The 14959-nt window shown below is 40.8% G+C and overlaps 1 protein-coding gene across 1 annotated transcript in view; it reads right to left on the bottom strand.

Moving 5' to 3' along the window:
• Positions 1–11168: 11168 nt before the first annotated feature.
• The window catches only part of AGR3 (anterior gradient 3, protein disulphide isomerase family member), a 64853-nt gene continuing 61062 nt past the window's right edge, over positions 11169–14959 (bottom strand). Inside the window, exon 8 of the mRNA XM_006165782.2 lies at positions 11169–11393. Within this exon, the coding sequence (XP_006165844.1) occupies positions 11338–11393 (56 nt within the window). The 3' untranslated portion in view covers positions 11169–11337. The remainder of the gene's footprint in view (positions 11394–14959) is intronic.

Genomic DNA, 14959 nt, shown 5'->3' with positions numbered 1-14959 from the left:
ATAGCAAAAATCTCTCCAAAAAAAAAAAAAAAAAAAACCTGAGATTTCTTCTAAGTTTTTAAATAAAATTGCAAGAAAACACATGTGCTTTCCAAAGAGAGAGAGAAAGGGAGATAGGGAGAGGGCAGAAGCACCTTCCCAAGCCATGGTTTTGCTGTAATTCCTTCACCCCATTTTTCTGTCCTGTTAGCATTCACATGCTCTTGGAGTGTTTTTAAGCCTGCAGGCCAGGATTCAAACTGCGGTCTACCATGTAGGATCTGGCTCTCTTAACTACCAGGCCACAGGGCTGGTCCCTAATTCTAAATGAGTTCACAGAAATAATTTCTTTAGGAGTTTGAGCAAAAACAACTATTTGAGCTTTTAAACCCTTAAAGGCTCTTGTATAGGTCCTTAGACTGTATAGCCCTTAGAATATTCAGTTCTACCCCCTCTTTAGCAGATAAAATAAAGATGTCAAAATATTAATCACTATCTTAAGGTCCCATAACTATTGGGCCACCGGGAAAGTCATGACACATTTGTGTATAGAAAAACATAGGAAGCAACTAGGATTTTTTGTGGTTGCCTTTTCTTTTTTTTGGAGAGATTTTTGCTATAGGGCGTGTATGCTTGCCAGAAAGACAGAGAGAGAGAGAGAGAGAGAGAGAGAGAAAAAGTGAGAAAGCACCCTCCATGGTGATGGCCACGATGCAATCTCTTCTCCTATATTCTCTTCCTAGGATCCTGGGCACGCACACACATGCACCTGGCATGAGTTTAAGCCACCGGGTCCAGGACTCAAACCACAGTCAACCACATGGAAGTCCAGCGACATAGCCATTACACTAACTGCTGATCCCTTTTATTTTTAGACAACGCATGCTCTGTCATGCTCCTCGTGCCTTATCTTCCCAAATAACTGGGATTATATCTGACCTTTTAGGTTCGATTAGGAATTGAATCTGGGCTTCCCTTGTAGCCTCAGCCTATTGAATAGTATTGTCAGCCAGAGCTTGTGACCACAGCTGGGATGGAATTAGGGTTTTGTGGATGATATAAGTATGCTTTAAGACAGGTGGATAAAAGGCTTTTTTTTACAGTCTTAAACTTCATGTGATGTCATGTGATCAGTCTTTGGGATTTGCCCGATATTGTAAAAATATGTTGTTACTAGGTACATATACATAATTTTTTGAGAGTTTTTTCTATAGGGCATGTACACTCACTAGAAAGAGAGACAGAGAGACATAAAGTGAGAAATTCTCCCCGAGGGGAGTGGCCACGTCACAATCCCTTCTCCTCCATTCTACTCTTGGGATCTTGGGCACACACGCACACGCACCTGGTGTGAGTTTAAGCCACTGAGTCTGGGACTCAAACCATGGTTGACTATGTGGGAGTCCAGTGACATAGCCATTATGCCAACTGCTGGTTCCCTAGGTAGATATTTTTTAAAACATCTGAGCAAGATTTGACAATTTAATATATAATATTTGGTAAATGAAATTAGCCCTGATACCAGTGGCTCCATTGATGGCCATTATTAAGGGTTGTTACATATTTGTGTCATCATAATTGTACAGACTTTTATTCAAGCATATTTTTTGAGTAAAATCTGGAGACTTAGAATAACAATAGCAACTACTGAGTATTCAGTATGCCCTAAGCCCTTGATTATGTTGTTTCAATTTTTCACTCATTTATTCATTTCTTCACCAAATATTCATCAGCTCCATTTATGCTGAAAATATGATAGGCATTAAAAATCTAAAAATGCAAAAGATATGGTTGGTGATTGAGGCAGCCAGACACACAGAGAGGTAATTGTGATTCAGAATGATGAGCCATGCCATGGGGAAAGCACGTAGATATTTACAACACTGACCCTGCATCAAGGTTATTTATGATCTGATTGAAGAATGAGACAGAAACATGTACTTAATAGACATAAGAATGTGATGTTCTCCAATGAAAATGATGTATGTGGTGATATCCTTCAATTGATCTTCCTGTACTATATGCATACTCTGAATAACCATTCTGTGTGTTTTAGAGATGTACAACAAATGTGAGTAAGGCATCATAAAAAAAGTTCTTGAATAATATTTATATAAAGAAAAAAGCATATTAAAAATTAACCACATGCTATAGTATGCAATAAGGGACAAGTGGTATAGACATCAGATATTACTCTTTAGCGGTTGTAGGTTGTAGCATCCACTAGAAGGCTCAAACTGGTGGTAGAAGACAGGAGTTCCTGATGTAGACAGTGACACAGAAAATGCGCCATGTATCTCTGGGACATTTAGTGGGCTAGCCTGCCTCAAAGGAGATTCCTCTGGGTAGCTCACAGGTAATAGGTTTGTACAGTGTTTTGGAGCTATTTGCTTGGGAACTGTAGCATCATTCAGTTTGGAGTTTACCTTCAAGAGGAAATATGTGGTTAAGAGAGTAAGTTATAGATTCATCTTGGCTTGAGTTCAAATCCAGCTCTGTGACTATTATATACTTTACCAATCCAAGCAAATTACTTAACCTCTCTGTGGTTTAGTCATTGCACTTGTCAAGTGAGGACAGTAAGATCTACTTTGTGGAAGATTATGTAAGATGATAGAGATAAAGTGTTTGGTACATAGCACAAGTCAACACACAAAAATATTAGTTATTAAGACACGATGCATCATTTCCTTCTCTGTGTATAGCCTATCAGAAGGTTTAAACTTTCATCACATATTGATTATAAAAAGTAATTTGTCATCATAACCTCATCGGACTGCATTACTCTCTTTTAAGACATAATGATATAAGCTCAGATGTGTGGACATAATTAGCCCCAAACCACATAGCTGATGAGTAAAGAGAGAACCTAAAATTTTTTTGATTTGCTTATAATTAATTCCATATTCCTTTCGGTATACGAAGCTGCTTTGTGATGTCAGGAATAATTGGGCTGAACCTGTAAGGGCAATGCTAATCCCACAGATAGAATCATGATGTGCCTTAGATAGAAGGGAGTGTAAGTGACTTCTTGTACTTATGAGGTTTGCCTCAAAGAAACTTGTTAAAAACATCTAACTACTGACCTACAGGAAACCAACTGCTGAATAAATAAGCTCTCCCCTCACTCTACTTTAGAGAAATAGATACAGAAAAATTTGTGATTTGACAGAGTATAGAGAGAATTGGCTGCCATTTGAGTTTTTTTTTTTTTCCCCTTCAGAATTTTTGCCATAGGGCATGAGCACTCTCTGGAGAAAAGGACAGAGAGAGAGAAAGTAAGAAATCACCCTCCAGGAGGATGGCCAACTGCAGTCCCCTCTCCTCCATTCTCCTCTTGGGACCCTGGGCTCACACACACATGTGCCCAACATGGTCTTCAAACTGGTGGGTCTGGTATTTGAATGAATGTGGTCAACCATGTGGGAATCCAGCATCTTTTTTGTTTTATTTTGAGATATTTTTGCTATAGAGTTGTGCACACTTGCCAGAGAGACAGAGAGATAGAAAGTGAGAAATCACCTCCCAGGGGGATGGCCATGCCACAGTCCCTTCTCCTCCATTCTCCTCTCAGGATCTTGGGCACGTGCGCACACGTGCCCAGCGTGAGTTTAAGCCACCGAGTCCGGGACTCAAACCTTGGTTGACTATATGTGAGTCCAGTGACATATCACTTTGCTAACTGCTGGTCCCTAATTTCTTTATATATTTTCAACTGCAGGGCTGACCCCATGGCCTAATGGTTAAAGGGAGCCAGATGTCATATGGCTGACCATGGCTTGAATCCCAGCCTGGCAGCTTAAAAAGCACATCAGGCATACGTGTGTGCATGCCCAAAATCCTGACAGGAAGGATCATTGGAAGAAAGGGGATTGTGGGGGTGCTTTCTCTTTCTCTCTCTGATGAGTGCATGTGTCTCTGGTAATTAAAAACATTTAAACTGTTTATAATGATAATATCAGCATATCTAATCTTTTAAACTTTCTAAATGCCCGACAGAATAGATTTGCAAACATAATTAGCAAAATATTTCTAATCATTTTAGAAACTTAAAAATATCAAAATTGCTGAATAGGAGTCAGCAAGTGGCATGGTGGTTAAGGCACTAGACTTCCACATGGTCAACCACCATTTGAGTACCAGATCCAGTGTCTTGAAAATCATGATGGGTGCATGTGTGTGTGTGCCCAAAACCATGAGAGGAGAATGGAGGACAAAAGATTGCAGCACGGCCATACCCCTGGTGTGTGTGGGTTCCCACTTTCCCTCTCTCTGTCTCTCTCTGGCGAACATGCACACCCTATGGCAAAAACCTAAAAAGACAGTAAAGACATTACTGAATGGTAAATCAAGCTCTATTAATCATTTTAGTATTGCCTAACAATCAATTCATTTATGCTTTTAAAATTAAAATCCTAATTCTAGCTACATCTTTAAAGTCACAAAACTATCTAAATTGTCTAAAATATTGTGCAAGTAAGTTTCTTATATATTACAAACACTTACATGATAATTCCAAGCTTATTTCAATATTTTCAAAACTTGACGTAAAAGTCTTAATACTATGGATTTGAGTAACTTCAGCAGCTCTCTCTCTCTTTTTTAATTGCCAGAGGACATGTGAGCTTGCCAGAGAGTGACAGAGAGAGAGAAAACAAAGCGCCTGTCATAGGGAATGGTCATGCAGCAGTCTCTTCACCTCTGCCATCTTAGGGATTTTTATGCACACACACCTAGCATGTTTCTCAAGCTGTCGGTCAGGGACTACAACTTGGTGGCCAACCATGTGGAGTCTAGGTGCCTTAACCTAGAGTGGTCTGGCCCATGTAGCTCTTTTTCTTAAGTTTATTTTTTAAAAGTTATCTATTCTGTGAGGAAGAGAGATGGGGAGAGAGAGAGACAGAGAAAGAGACAGACAAAGATACAGCACCCCCAGCAGAGTTTGTGTGCTCTGGTCCACCCTAGCCTCAGTTAGTACTGAATCATGGGATACATGCTTACTTGATACACTTAGGGTGGTCTCTGGAAACTAACTAGTCTCTGACATTAACTGGTACCCTTCCTATGTTGGTTAGCCTCACAGAACATCATTTCTTTTTCTTTTTTTTTTTGGACAGTTTTTTTTGCTATGGGTGCGTGTGCTCGCCTGACAGACAGAGAGAGACAGAGAGACAGAAAGCGAGAAATCACCCCCCAGGGGGGATGGCCACACTGCAATCTCTTCTCCATTCTCCTCTGCGGGTCTTGGGCACATACGCACACGTGTCCAGTGTGAGTTTTAAGCCACCAGGTTCGGGACTTGAACCGCAGTCGACTACGTGGGAGTTCAGCGGCATAGCCATTATGCTAACTGCTGGTCCCCAGAACATCATTTCTTAGAGCCGTACTAACAGCCCAGTTTTCTCTATGATTTATTTACGTTTTTGCCTTAGGGCACATGCACTTGTCAGAGAGAGAAAGTAAGAAATTACCCCCCAACCCAGGGAGATGTCCACACTACAATCCTTTTTCTTCCATTCTCCTGCTGGGATTTTGGGTATGCACACACATGCGCCTGGCGTGATTTTCAAGCTGCCTGGTCTGGGACTCATATTGTAGTTGCCATGTGAGAATCCAGTGTCTTAACCACCACTCCACCTGCTGGCCCCTCTATTATTATTCTTATTTTTTCAGAGACTAGCAAGGGAAGAACAGATTTATTCCTCAGCTGAACCAAGATTCTCTGATCTGAAGTTTGAGACCATGGGGGTGCTGGATCCTACATGACTGGACAATTACAGGTGAGACTTGTATCCAGAACTCTTGAAGGATATATCTGATTGTATAAGTGTCTATTGCCTTAAATCAAAATTCATACATGGTACGTGGATAGAAATAATGAAGAGCCAGTCTTCTGGTGAGGCAGTGTATTACCATTTTGGGTTGTGATTAAGTGACTATTCTTCCTTAGTGTTTCCAAAACCACCTCAACTTGAGCCTACTACTGGGCGTAATGATTAAGAGCAACTCCTTTCATTCTTAGTATCGTTATTTGGACCATAAATTGTACGATCTAGATGATGGACTCTATCACCATTCTCTGCAGGAAAAATGCCACATACATGCACAGACGTAATTTTCTGATGATTTTAGAGGGCTCACTTACATACCAAACCCAATCCAATCATCTCTTTGAGAGATCCATAGATCCCAGGTCAACACTTTTATCTGAAGTCTTGGTTTCTATACTTGTTTTATTACATCATAAGTATTTCTTCTTGACTCTCAGAAATCCCATATGCTGGACTAATCTGGAAGGGGTCCTGATCTCATAGCCATTTGAATGTCTTGTTTTTCTAAATAAAGATTCACAGGCTAAAATCATTTTAGATCATGGTAGAAGTAAGCTTTTTTTAAGTGTTTATTTTTAAAAATTTGCCAGAGAGTGTGTGTGCTCACCACAGAAGGATGGATGGATGGAGGGAAGGAGGGAGGAAGAAAGATAGAAAAATAGAGAAAGTAAAAGAGAAAAATTATCCTCCATGGGGTATTGTCATACTGTAATCCCTTCTCCTCCATTTCTCCCTCTTTTTGTGATTTTGGGTATACGTACATACATACATCCTGGATGTGTTTTTGTTTTGTTTTTAAGAGAGAGAGATGTTTGCTATAAGGTGCATGTGCTCACTGGAGAGACAGAGGAAGATAAAGTGAGAAATCACCCCTCGCCCAGGGTGGATGCCCACCCACATTCCCTTCTTCTCCATTCTCTTGGAATTTTGGGCATGCACTCACACGTGCCTGATGTGATTTTCAAGCCACTGGGTCTGGGATTCAAACTTCTATTACAAGCCACTGGGTCTGGGACTCAAACTGCTATTAGCCTTGTGAGAGTCCAGTACCTTAACCATTATACCATCTGCTGGCCCCAGTTGGGTGCTTTTCTTAAGCCACTGGGTCCAGGACTTGAACCATGCAGTCGGCCACCTGTGTTCTAGTAGCCTTAACCATCATGCCACCAGCTGGCCTGAGATGAGCTTTGTAGGTAAGAAGGAATGAAAAGTAATTTAAAATGTGTAAAGATTCAGACTTGTTAAGTGATTTCTCCTCAAACTCTAGTCTTTTTGAAGATAGGCATTTATAAAGAAGACATTAAAATCATTCTTTGTAATTTGAAGCAAATGATCTCAGTAAATACTTAGGACTTCCCATAGAAGCATAAGATTGAATAGGCTGGAAATAGGATCTTAAAAAAAAAAAATCTGGGTCTAGTAATTAGCCATACATGCCAAGGAGATTTCATGTATATTAAGACGACGTGTCCTTAGCAGTTGGAGTCTGACCCTAGAGTCAATATTGCCAGATGACAAATACACTCCTTAGGGTGGAGCACTGAACAAGCAGAGATGCTGTCAGAAGCTGTCACTTCTCCTTAAGCATGAGAGTGACTTTTTAAAAAGCTTAATTCAACCTTATAACATAGTTTTACTCTAACTTAATTTTTTATTTGTTATTTTTTTTCCATGTTACTCTTTTAAAAGCTGTTGTATCATTATTTTCCTATCAAATAGGGCAGACTGTCTTATGGCCATGACTACAGCTTTCTGTGTATCTTATTATCTAACCATCTGTGTACTGAAATGGCAGGTGTTTTGTAAGGGGCGGGGTAAATGAATGCCCACATAATATGGAAATAGCAAGAACATTACATATTAACACTACCTTGGTAAATATAACACAAGGTGTACTTTATCATAATATAATATTTCTGTTTGTGAAGTTTTCTTTAACAAGCAGCACTCCATACATTTTGATATTTTGAATCCATAGCCATAAACACACTTTACTATTACACAGATAGACTCAGGGGAAAGTATTTTATACTTGTAATTTTCTCATCTGTCAAAGCAGCAAATAACTTTCTGAGGCCTCTTTTTATTTTGAAAGAGATTTTTGCTATAGGGTGTATGCAAGATTTTTGCGATAGGGTGCATGCAAGATTTTTGCTATAGGGTGCATGCTCTTGCTGGACAGAAAGACAAAGAGCAAGAAATCATCCCCCATGGGGAATGGCCATGCTGCAATCCCTTCTCCACCATTCTTCTCTCCGGATGTTAGGCATGCACGCACATGTGCCCAGTGTGAGTTTTAAGCCACTGGGTCTGGGACTCGAATTGCAATTGACTATGTGTTGAGTCCAGCAACATAACCATTACGCCATCTGCTGGTCCCATGAGACCTCTTTTTAATGTATATAATTGAAATAGGTTTGGGAAGATTGAAATCATCTCTTCTGTGATTCCAAATTTACCTCTAGTGAGTATATTTGTATGTGTGTCTTTTATTTTTTTGAAGGTTTTGTCATAGGGTGTGTGCACTTGCCAGAGAGAGACAGAGAGAAAGACAGTGAGAGGAAAGGTGAAAAATCACCCCCTGGAGGGATCGCCACATTGCAATCCCTTCTTCTCCGTGCTCCTCCTGGGTTTTTGGGTACACATGCACTTGCGCCTAGCATGATTTTCAAGCCACCAGATCCAGGACTCAGACTGCAGTTGGCCAGGTAAGAGTCCAGTGTCTCAACCACTATGCCACCTGCTGGTCCCTGTATGTGTCTTTTGTATCACTTGATTTTCTGGGTATGGTTTCTCCAAATGATGAGTTCGAGTAATTCAGGATTTAAAAACTAAACAAAGCAAAAAACTGTTATGATTTTTACTAAAACAGATTCTGGCCCAGTTGTAGAAGTGCAGGCAGTGGGATGCTGCTGTGTGATACTAGAGCTACATGGCAGGCTGGGATCAGTTCCTGGATCGACCTGAACGTACCAGGCATGCCTGTGATCCCGGATGGCTGGAAGGCTGAGTGGCGTGGGGAATAGTGGCATATAGTCAGACCCTGTCAAGGGTATCACAGCACCCAGGAAAGAAGTAACATAAACTTTAAAACGAAACAAATAGAATAACATTGCTTTCACAAATTATGCTTTTGGAGTTCCTTGACTGTCCAATTTTTAGGTTTTATCCTTAAAGGCAAGTGCCAGTGGAAGAATAAGACATATCACACTCTCAATATTCTGTTTGCATGTTTTTTTGTGTGATTCATTCTGTAGTAACTACTGTTGTAGGCCTCAACAATAGATCAGCCCAAAAAGCAAACAGAGAAGAAACCTTTTCCATTTTCTTTCTTCCTGGTTTCTTTAAGACCTCGTCATCATTTCAAGACTGAGGTGTGCTGTGTTCAACACACAGCATTTTTCCTAGTCTGGGCTTGTAGGAAAAGATCACTTTTTTTTTTTTCATTATTTATAGACTTTTAAAACTCTGCACAGTGGGAGAAAAGTGGTATCAATTCAGGGAATATTCAGAATGTAACTTTAGAAGGCTATCTTAATTACAATGAAACCGGTTCCCTGGGTTGCCAAGTGGAAGACTCTTAGTACAAATGATTCTACCATCTGATTACTACAAATGTTAAAGCATTTGATGAATGTGCTGAGTTTACTGATGCTGCCAATTTTATCTGAGAAATGTGGATATTCTATATGAAATCTTTAAGGTTGCTTTGCAGAAAATATAAAAATTAGCACTAAGATATTTTTGTTTCTTAAGCACCAAACTATGACTAAGAAAATAACTCTTACAAATTTCAAACAAAATATATGGACATTTTACTTACGACCGGAACATAACTTTCGTCTGACACGTCTTGCTAGCCTGGTTCAGGCTTATTTTATACTGTTCTTAAATAAAAACCTTTATTTCCTTAGAGTGCTTTCAAAAGCCTTTTTTGTGACGTGTCCAAAATGGGTATTGTTTACAGCTGAGATTAGGAAAGAAAACCAGGATTAATGACTTCCTGAAGACAGAAAGGAGATAGAGCAGAAAAGCCGTGAAAACTGCTGTAAACATTTCTGATAGCCTGTCTTGGTGTGTATCTGAAATTATTATCAATACCAACAGCTATGATTTCTCAAGTTTTATTGTGGTATTCATTTATTAAGCATGATGTTCTCAAAATGTAATCGATCGCTCCTAGATTCTCTTTATCTTTTGTCGTGAATTGGTTGCCATGGTTACATGGTTTCTTTCTCAGCACCGTTTATCAACCTTTTATCATAAAGCTTTTCCTGCATAGTTTTGCCTATCATAGATATTTTGAGAGTCTGGTATTGCTAGACTATGAAAAAGTTGATAAGAAGACCTAAAGGGATTGCTTTGAGATTATGAAGGAATACCTTTTTTTTTTTTAAAGGATTATTTATTTATTTACTTATTTAGTTCCATTTCTTCTTCTTCTTCTTTTTAATTTGACCAGAGAAAGACAGCAAGAGAGAAAGGGAAAGTGAAAAAGCAAGCCACCAGGTCTGGGACTTGAACCGCAGTTGGCCATGTGGGAATCCAGCACTGCAACACTTGCTGGCCCCTAAGGCATAACTTTTTGAAAAGATTTTATTTTTAAACACCAGCGAGTGTGTGCACTTGCCTGCATGAAAGAGAGAGCACGTGAGAACACAGGTGCACCACACATGAGGCACCCCACACTGCAGGCCGTTTTCCTCCAGTTCTCCATCCTATTAGTATCCTGGGTATGTGCCCATACCCAGAGTGTTTTCCAAGATGCCATGCCAAACTTGAACCTTTGTTGACTATGTGAGATCCAACTTCCTCTGCACAGCTTCTAACGTGTGCTCCAGTGCTGGCCCCACGGAGACATACATTTTAAGGAAATTGTTTTTCCTACAAAATAAATCTTAAAAGCAAAAATGACATTTATGTTTTTACTGGCTGTGGGTGTTGCTTTTGGAACATTTCGAAGAGTATGTGCTACTGAATTTTGGCAAAGCTGCTTCCCATTGTTGACCAACTACATGCTCCAGGCTAGAGTAAACCAGAGACTGTGTCTGAAGTAATATAATATTTATCCTGGCACAGGGGACACAAGAAAGCTTAAATGTAAAAAAACTAATCTGCAAAGCATATCATACAGAAACAATGGGACATCTCGAGACATCTCGTCACTCGGAAACACCACCTGTTCAGTGGAACTGAAGATCAAGACAAGCACACGAGTTTTTAAAATGACAGCTTTCACGAGGGAGCTTTGCACACCATTTCTAAGGTTCTGATTTTATGGTCATTTCCCCTTTTTCAGGGCCCTTGGGAGGAACTTTTCAGGTTAGGCAATAACCCAACAAAGATACATTAAGCTCAGAAGGAGGAAGTTACCAACACAAAAGTGGTGCCCAGGGGGCCCGTTGACGCTAGCTAATTGCCAGAATTCTGGGGTGTTGGGTAAGTACAAAGGGTTTCATTTTTTATTTCTAACCACAAGTCAACGTCAGAGATACGGCCACAGAAATGCTCTGTTTAGTCTGCCTTGTTATCTGAAGTCCAAGAATGAAGTAGTTCCAGGATCGTGCGTGTTCTCCATGTTTACTGCAAGAGGAGAAGTAGGTTAGTGCTGCCTCCACCTGTAGAGCCCCTTGGCCCTCTACAGCCTCAGTGTCTGTCACAGCAGCCAGGCCTGCTGTATTCAAAGCTTCTCTTCTAAGGATACTTGGGTATTCATTCGGCAGAGAGCTACGTTAGGCAGGAAACTGTACAGAACAGAACTGAGTCTGGGAGCATCCTGCCACTTGGGTTCTGGAGAGAACTATTATGCTTTCTCCTTGCCGGAACTGCAGCAGAGTTCTGTCTGACACCCTGGGGAAGTTTCCCTTGTACAGAATGTCTTCTCAGAGAGTACCTAGATGATGTTCCACTCTCACCATGCCACGGCATGGACTTGATATACTCTTAACACAGTTCAATAGTTTTTTTTTTTTCTTTTCCTTTCTTTTCTTTTTTAAGGTTTTCGCCACAGGGTACTTACTGGAGGGAGACAGAATGAAAGTGAGATATCACCTCTCAGGAGGACTGACCATGCCACAATCCTTCTCTCTTCTCCTTCCAAGATTTTGGGCACACATGCACATTTTCCTGGAGCGATTTTATTTTCTTTCTTCTTCTTTTTTTTTTTTTAAGAGAGACTTTTCCTGTATGGTGCATGTGCTTGTCAGAGAGACAGAAAGTGAGAAATCACTTCCCAGGGAGGATGGACACATTGCAATCCCTTCACTTTCATTCTCCTCTTGGGAGTATGGGCACACACACACATGTGCCTGGTGTGAGTTTCAAGCCTCTGGTTCCAGGACTTGAACCATGGTTGGCCACATGTGAGTCCAGCCATGTAACCATTAAGCCATCTGCTGGTCCCACCTGGAATGATTTTCAAGTCACCAGATCTGGGACTCAAACTGCATTTGACCATGGGAGTCCAGCACCTTAGGGACCACCTACTGGCCCCTATTACAATAGTTTTATTTTTTACTTCTCAAAGTTTTATTGGATTCTTTCTCAATATACCTTATTTTTTTTAATCAGAGTCTACCTTTATTAACTTTTATTCTCAACATTTCTTTATGAAACTTAAACATACTTGCATTAGAAGTGCTAAACAAATCTATAATTTATATTTTGGACTCTCCCTTGGGAGAACATTTTTCTTTCAATGGTCTATACTTTTTTATTTGTGAGCTCATTTTCCATTTATTTTTTACTGTGGGAGTCTGCCATGTTAGGTTGTAAGCAGGTTCTATAGAGCTTTTTTGAGTTTGTGTCTGGCAGATGTCTGAATGGTACCTGTAGTTCACAGCCACTTTTATGTTAATTACTCTTCGGAAGATTCTAGAACAATGATAGTGCAAAGTTTGTTTGCATTCCCACATGTAGAACATTCTTAGAATTTTGCTTGTTCACAAGAGCATGTTTTGTTTTGTTTTGATTTTCTTTACCAGATTTCTGCTAAAGATGAGTTTCTGTGCTGCGTTTCTTGGTTACTTAGGGTGTATTTTCTAGCTCCCTTACCCCATGGACCTGAGTTTTAGCAAAGCTTCTTCCTTGCACCAAAATCACTGTACCCAATTGTTATTTCGGAATGTTCTTTGGAGCTGTCGAAGGGGAAAAGGGAATAAAAACAACCCAGTTTCCTGCGATATCTGAGCCTAAATTGATTTGTACTAATGCAAGCTCTTGTGATTACTTTCTGCTAAATGTTCACTCCCTGGAAAAGAGGATCCAGAGGGACAGCATGGAGTGTTGTCTAAGAAGTGATTATTTCCATGGTAACATGGGAGTGGCTTTATTTAAAGTCTTGGTGGAGTCAGCTCTGGGCTTTACTCATATTGATTGATGAGGAGCACTATGAAGGGAAGCAGGAAAGGTGGGAGTAGGCAGCCAGCCTGGATTGAGTCAAGTGGTGATTATAAAGGCTGAGCACCAGGTGGGTGCCCAGAGAGAGGCCTGACAGAGGATGAGTGGAATGGCAATAACACCTATTCTTTTTGTAGAAGTGGGAAGAAGGCCTCTAGTTCCTGCTTTTATGTATGTATCCTTTGAATGAGAAATGATAACGTTCTAAGTATGTGCATCTTAATGTAAACATCTAAGAATGCAAGCTGTTGAGATAGAAGGTAGGTTAGGAGACGTCTCATAATATGCCATCTTAGTCCAAGAAAAGTAAAGGATTAATACCAACCATGCTTTTGATTTATTCAATATATGACCCTGTGGAGTGTGTGTGCATATACACACATGCACATGAATGGTGTCATTATTGGTGATGGATCATTAATAAAAGTGAAGGGAATTTTATTCAATCAAAAAATAATTAGGAGGGAACCAGCAGTTAGCGTAATGGCTATGTTGCTGGACTCCCACATAGTCGACCACGGTTCGCATCCCGGACCCCGTGGCTTAAACTCACGCCGGGCGCGTGTGCGTGCGTGCCCAAGATCCTGAGAGGAGAATGGAGGAGAAGGGATTGCGGCATGACCATCCCCTCTGGGGGGTGATTTCTCGCTTTCTGTCTCTATGTCTCTCTCTGTCTGTCTGGCGAGCACATGCGCCCTATGGCAAAAACCTCTCCAAAAAAAATAAATAAATAATTAGGATATGGCTACCATTTCCAGGCATGGTTCTAGACACAGAAGACTCAGTGGTAAATAAAACAGACCCAAATTCCTGACCTTATGGAATTTACATTCTGGTGCAAAGAGATAGACAGTAAAATAAGTTATTAAAAATATCATGTGTTAGGGTCAGAGAATAAGGATGGAGAAAAATAAAGCAAGCAAGGGGGACATGGCTCTTTCATGGTGAGTGGCTGTAATTTTAAGTAGAGGCCTCTGGAAGGCTGGAAAAGAGGTAAGGAGCCAGTTGGACAGAGTACAGAGTAAGGGCAAAGTGCTGAGGAGGAGCGCGGGTGGAGGAGGCCATCTGTCTGGAGCCATGTGATCGGGGTGAGAGAGTAGGAGACCCAGCAGGAGAGACACTGAGGGTCAGTGCAGATTTCATGGTGTAGTAGACCACATGGAGTATAATCTCAACGGAGCCAAGGACATTGGACAAAAGCTCTGGAGTGCTTGGGTGAACTGATTCTTTGGATTAGAGAATGGAGTCGGTTCATGGGTGGGTGTTACAAGGACATATTTTGTTCCCATTGTCATCCCTAATAAATGGCAGGGCCCAGGAATCCTTCCTCCGAAGCCCCTATCCCCTCCACTTCCCTCAGCATCAGTTATGACGCTACCAAGTAACCTAAACTCTTGTCCCTGCCCAGGACCTGGCTGATACTGATGGAAGGTCATTACCCATGTTGCCCTCTAGGATGCTGCAACCACAGTACATCTGGTCTTCATTTTTCTGTGATCATCAGGCTCTGCCTGAGTCTCGAAAGTCTGCAGCACTGCTGGATGGTGTGGTGCAGTGCTAGGAGTCTAGGACATAGATGCCCCCTGCTCCTGGGTTTGATTCTAGCTACTACCCAAGGGAACTTAATACGTTTCTTCATCTCTCTTAGCTCATGGGTCAGCTAGGTATCAAATGGTAGCTACTGTGGAGGGTGTTTTAGACGAGATGAGCTAACATCTGTAGTGTACTAAGAACAGTACCTGGAACACAAA

The sequence above is a fragment of the Tupaia chinensis genome, unplaced genomic scaffold, assembly GCF_000334495.1.
Source record: "Tupaia chinensis unplaced genomic scaffold, TupChi_1.0 Scaffold144031_1, whole genome shotgun sequence".
Taxonomy (NCBI): domain Eukaryota; kingdom Metazoa; phylum Chordata; class Mammalia; order Scandentia; family Tupaiidae; genus Tupaia; species Tupaia belangeri.
This window is presented reverse-complemented; position numbering and strand designations above follow the sequence as displayed.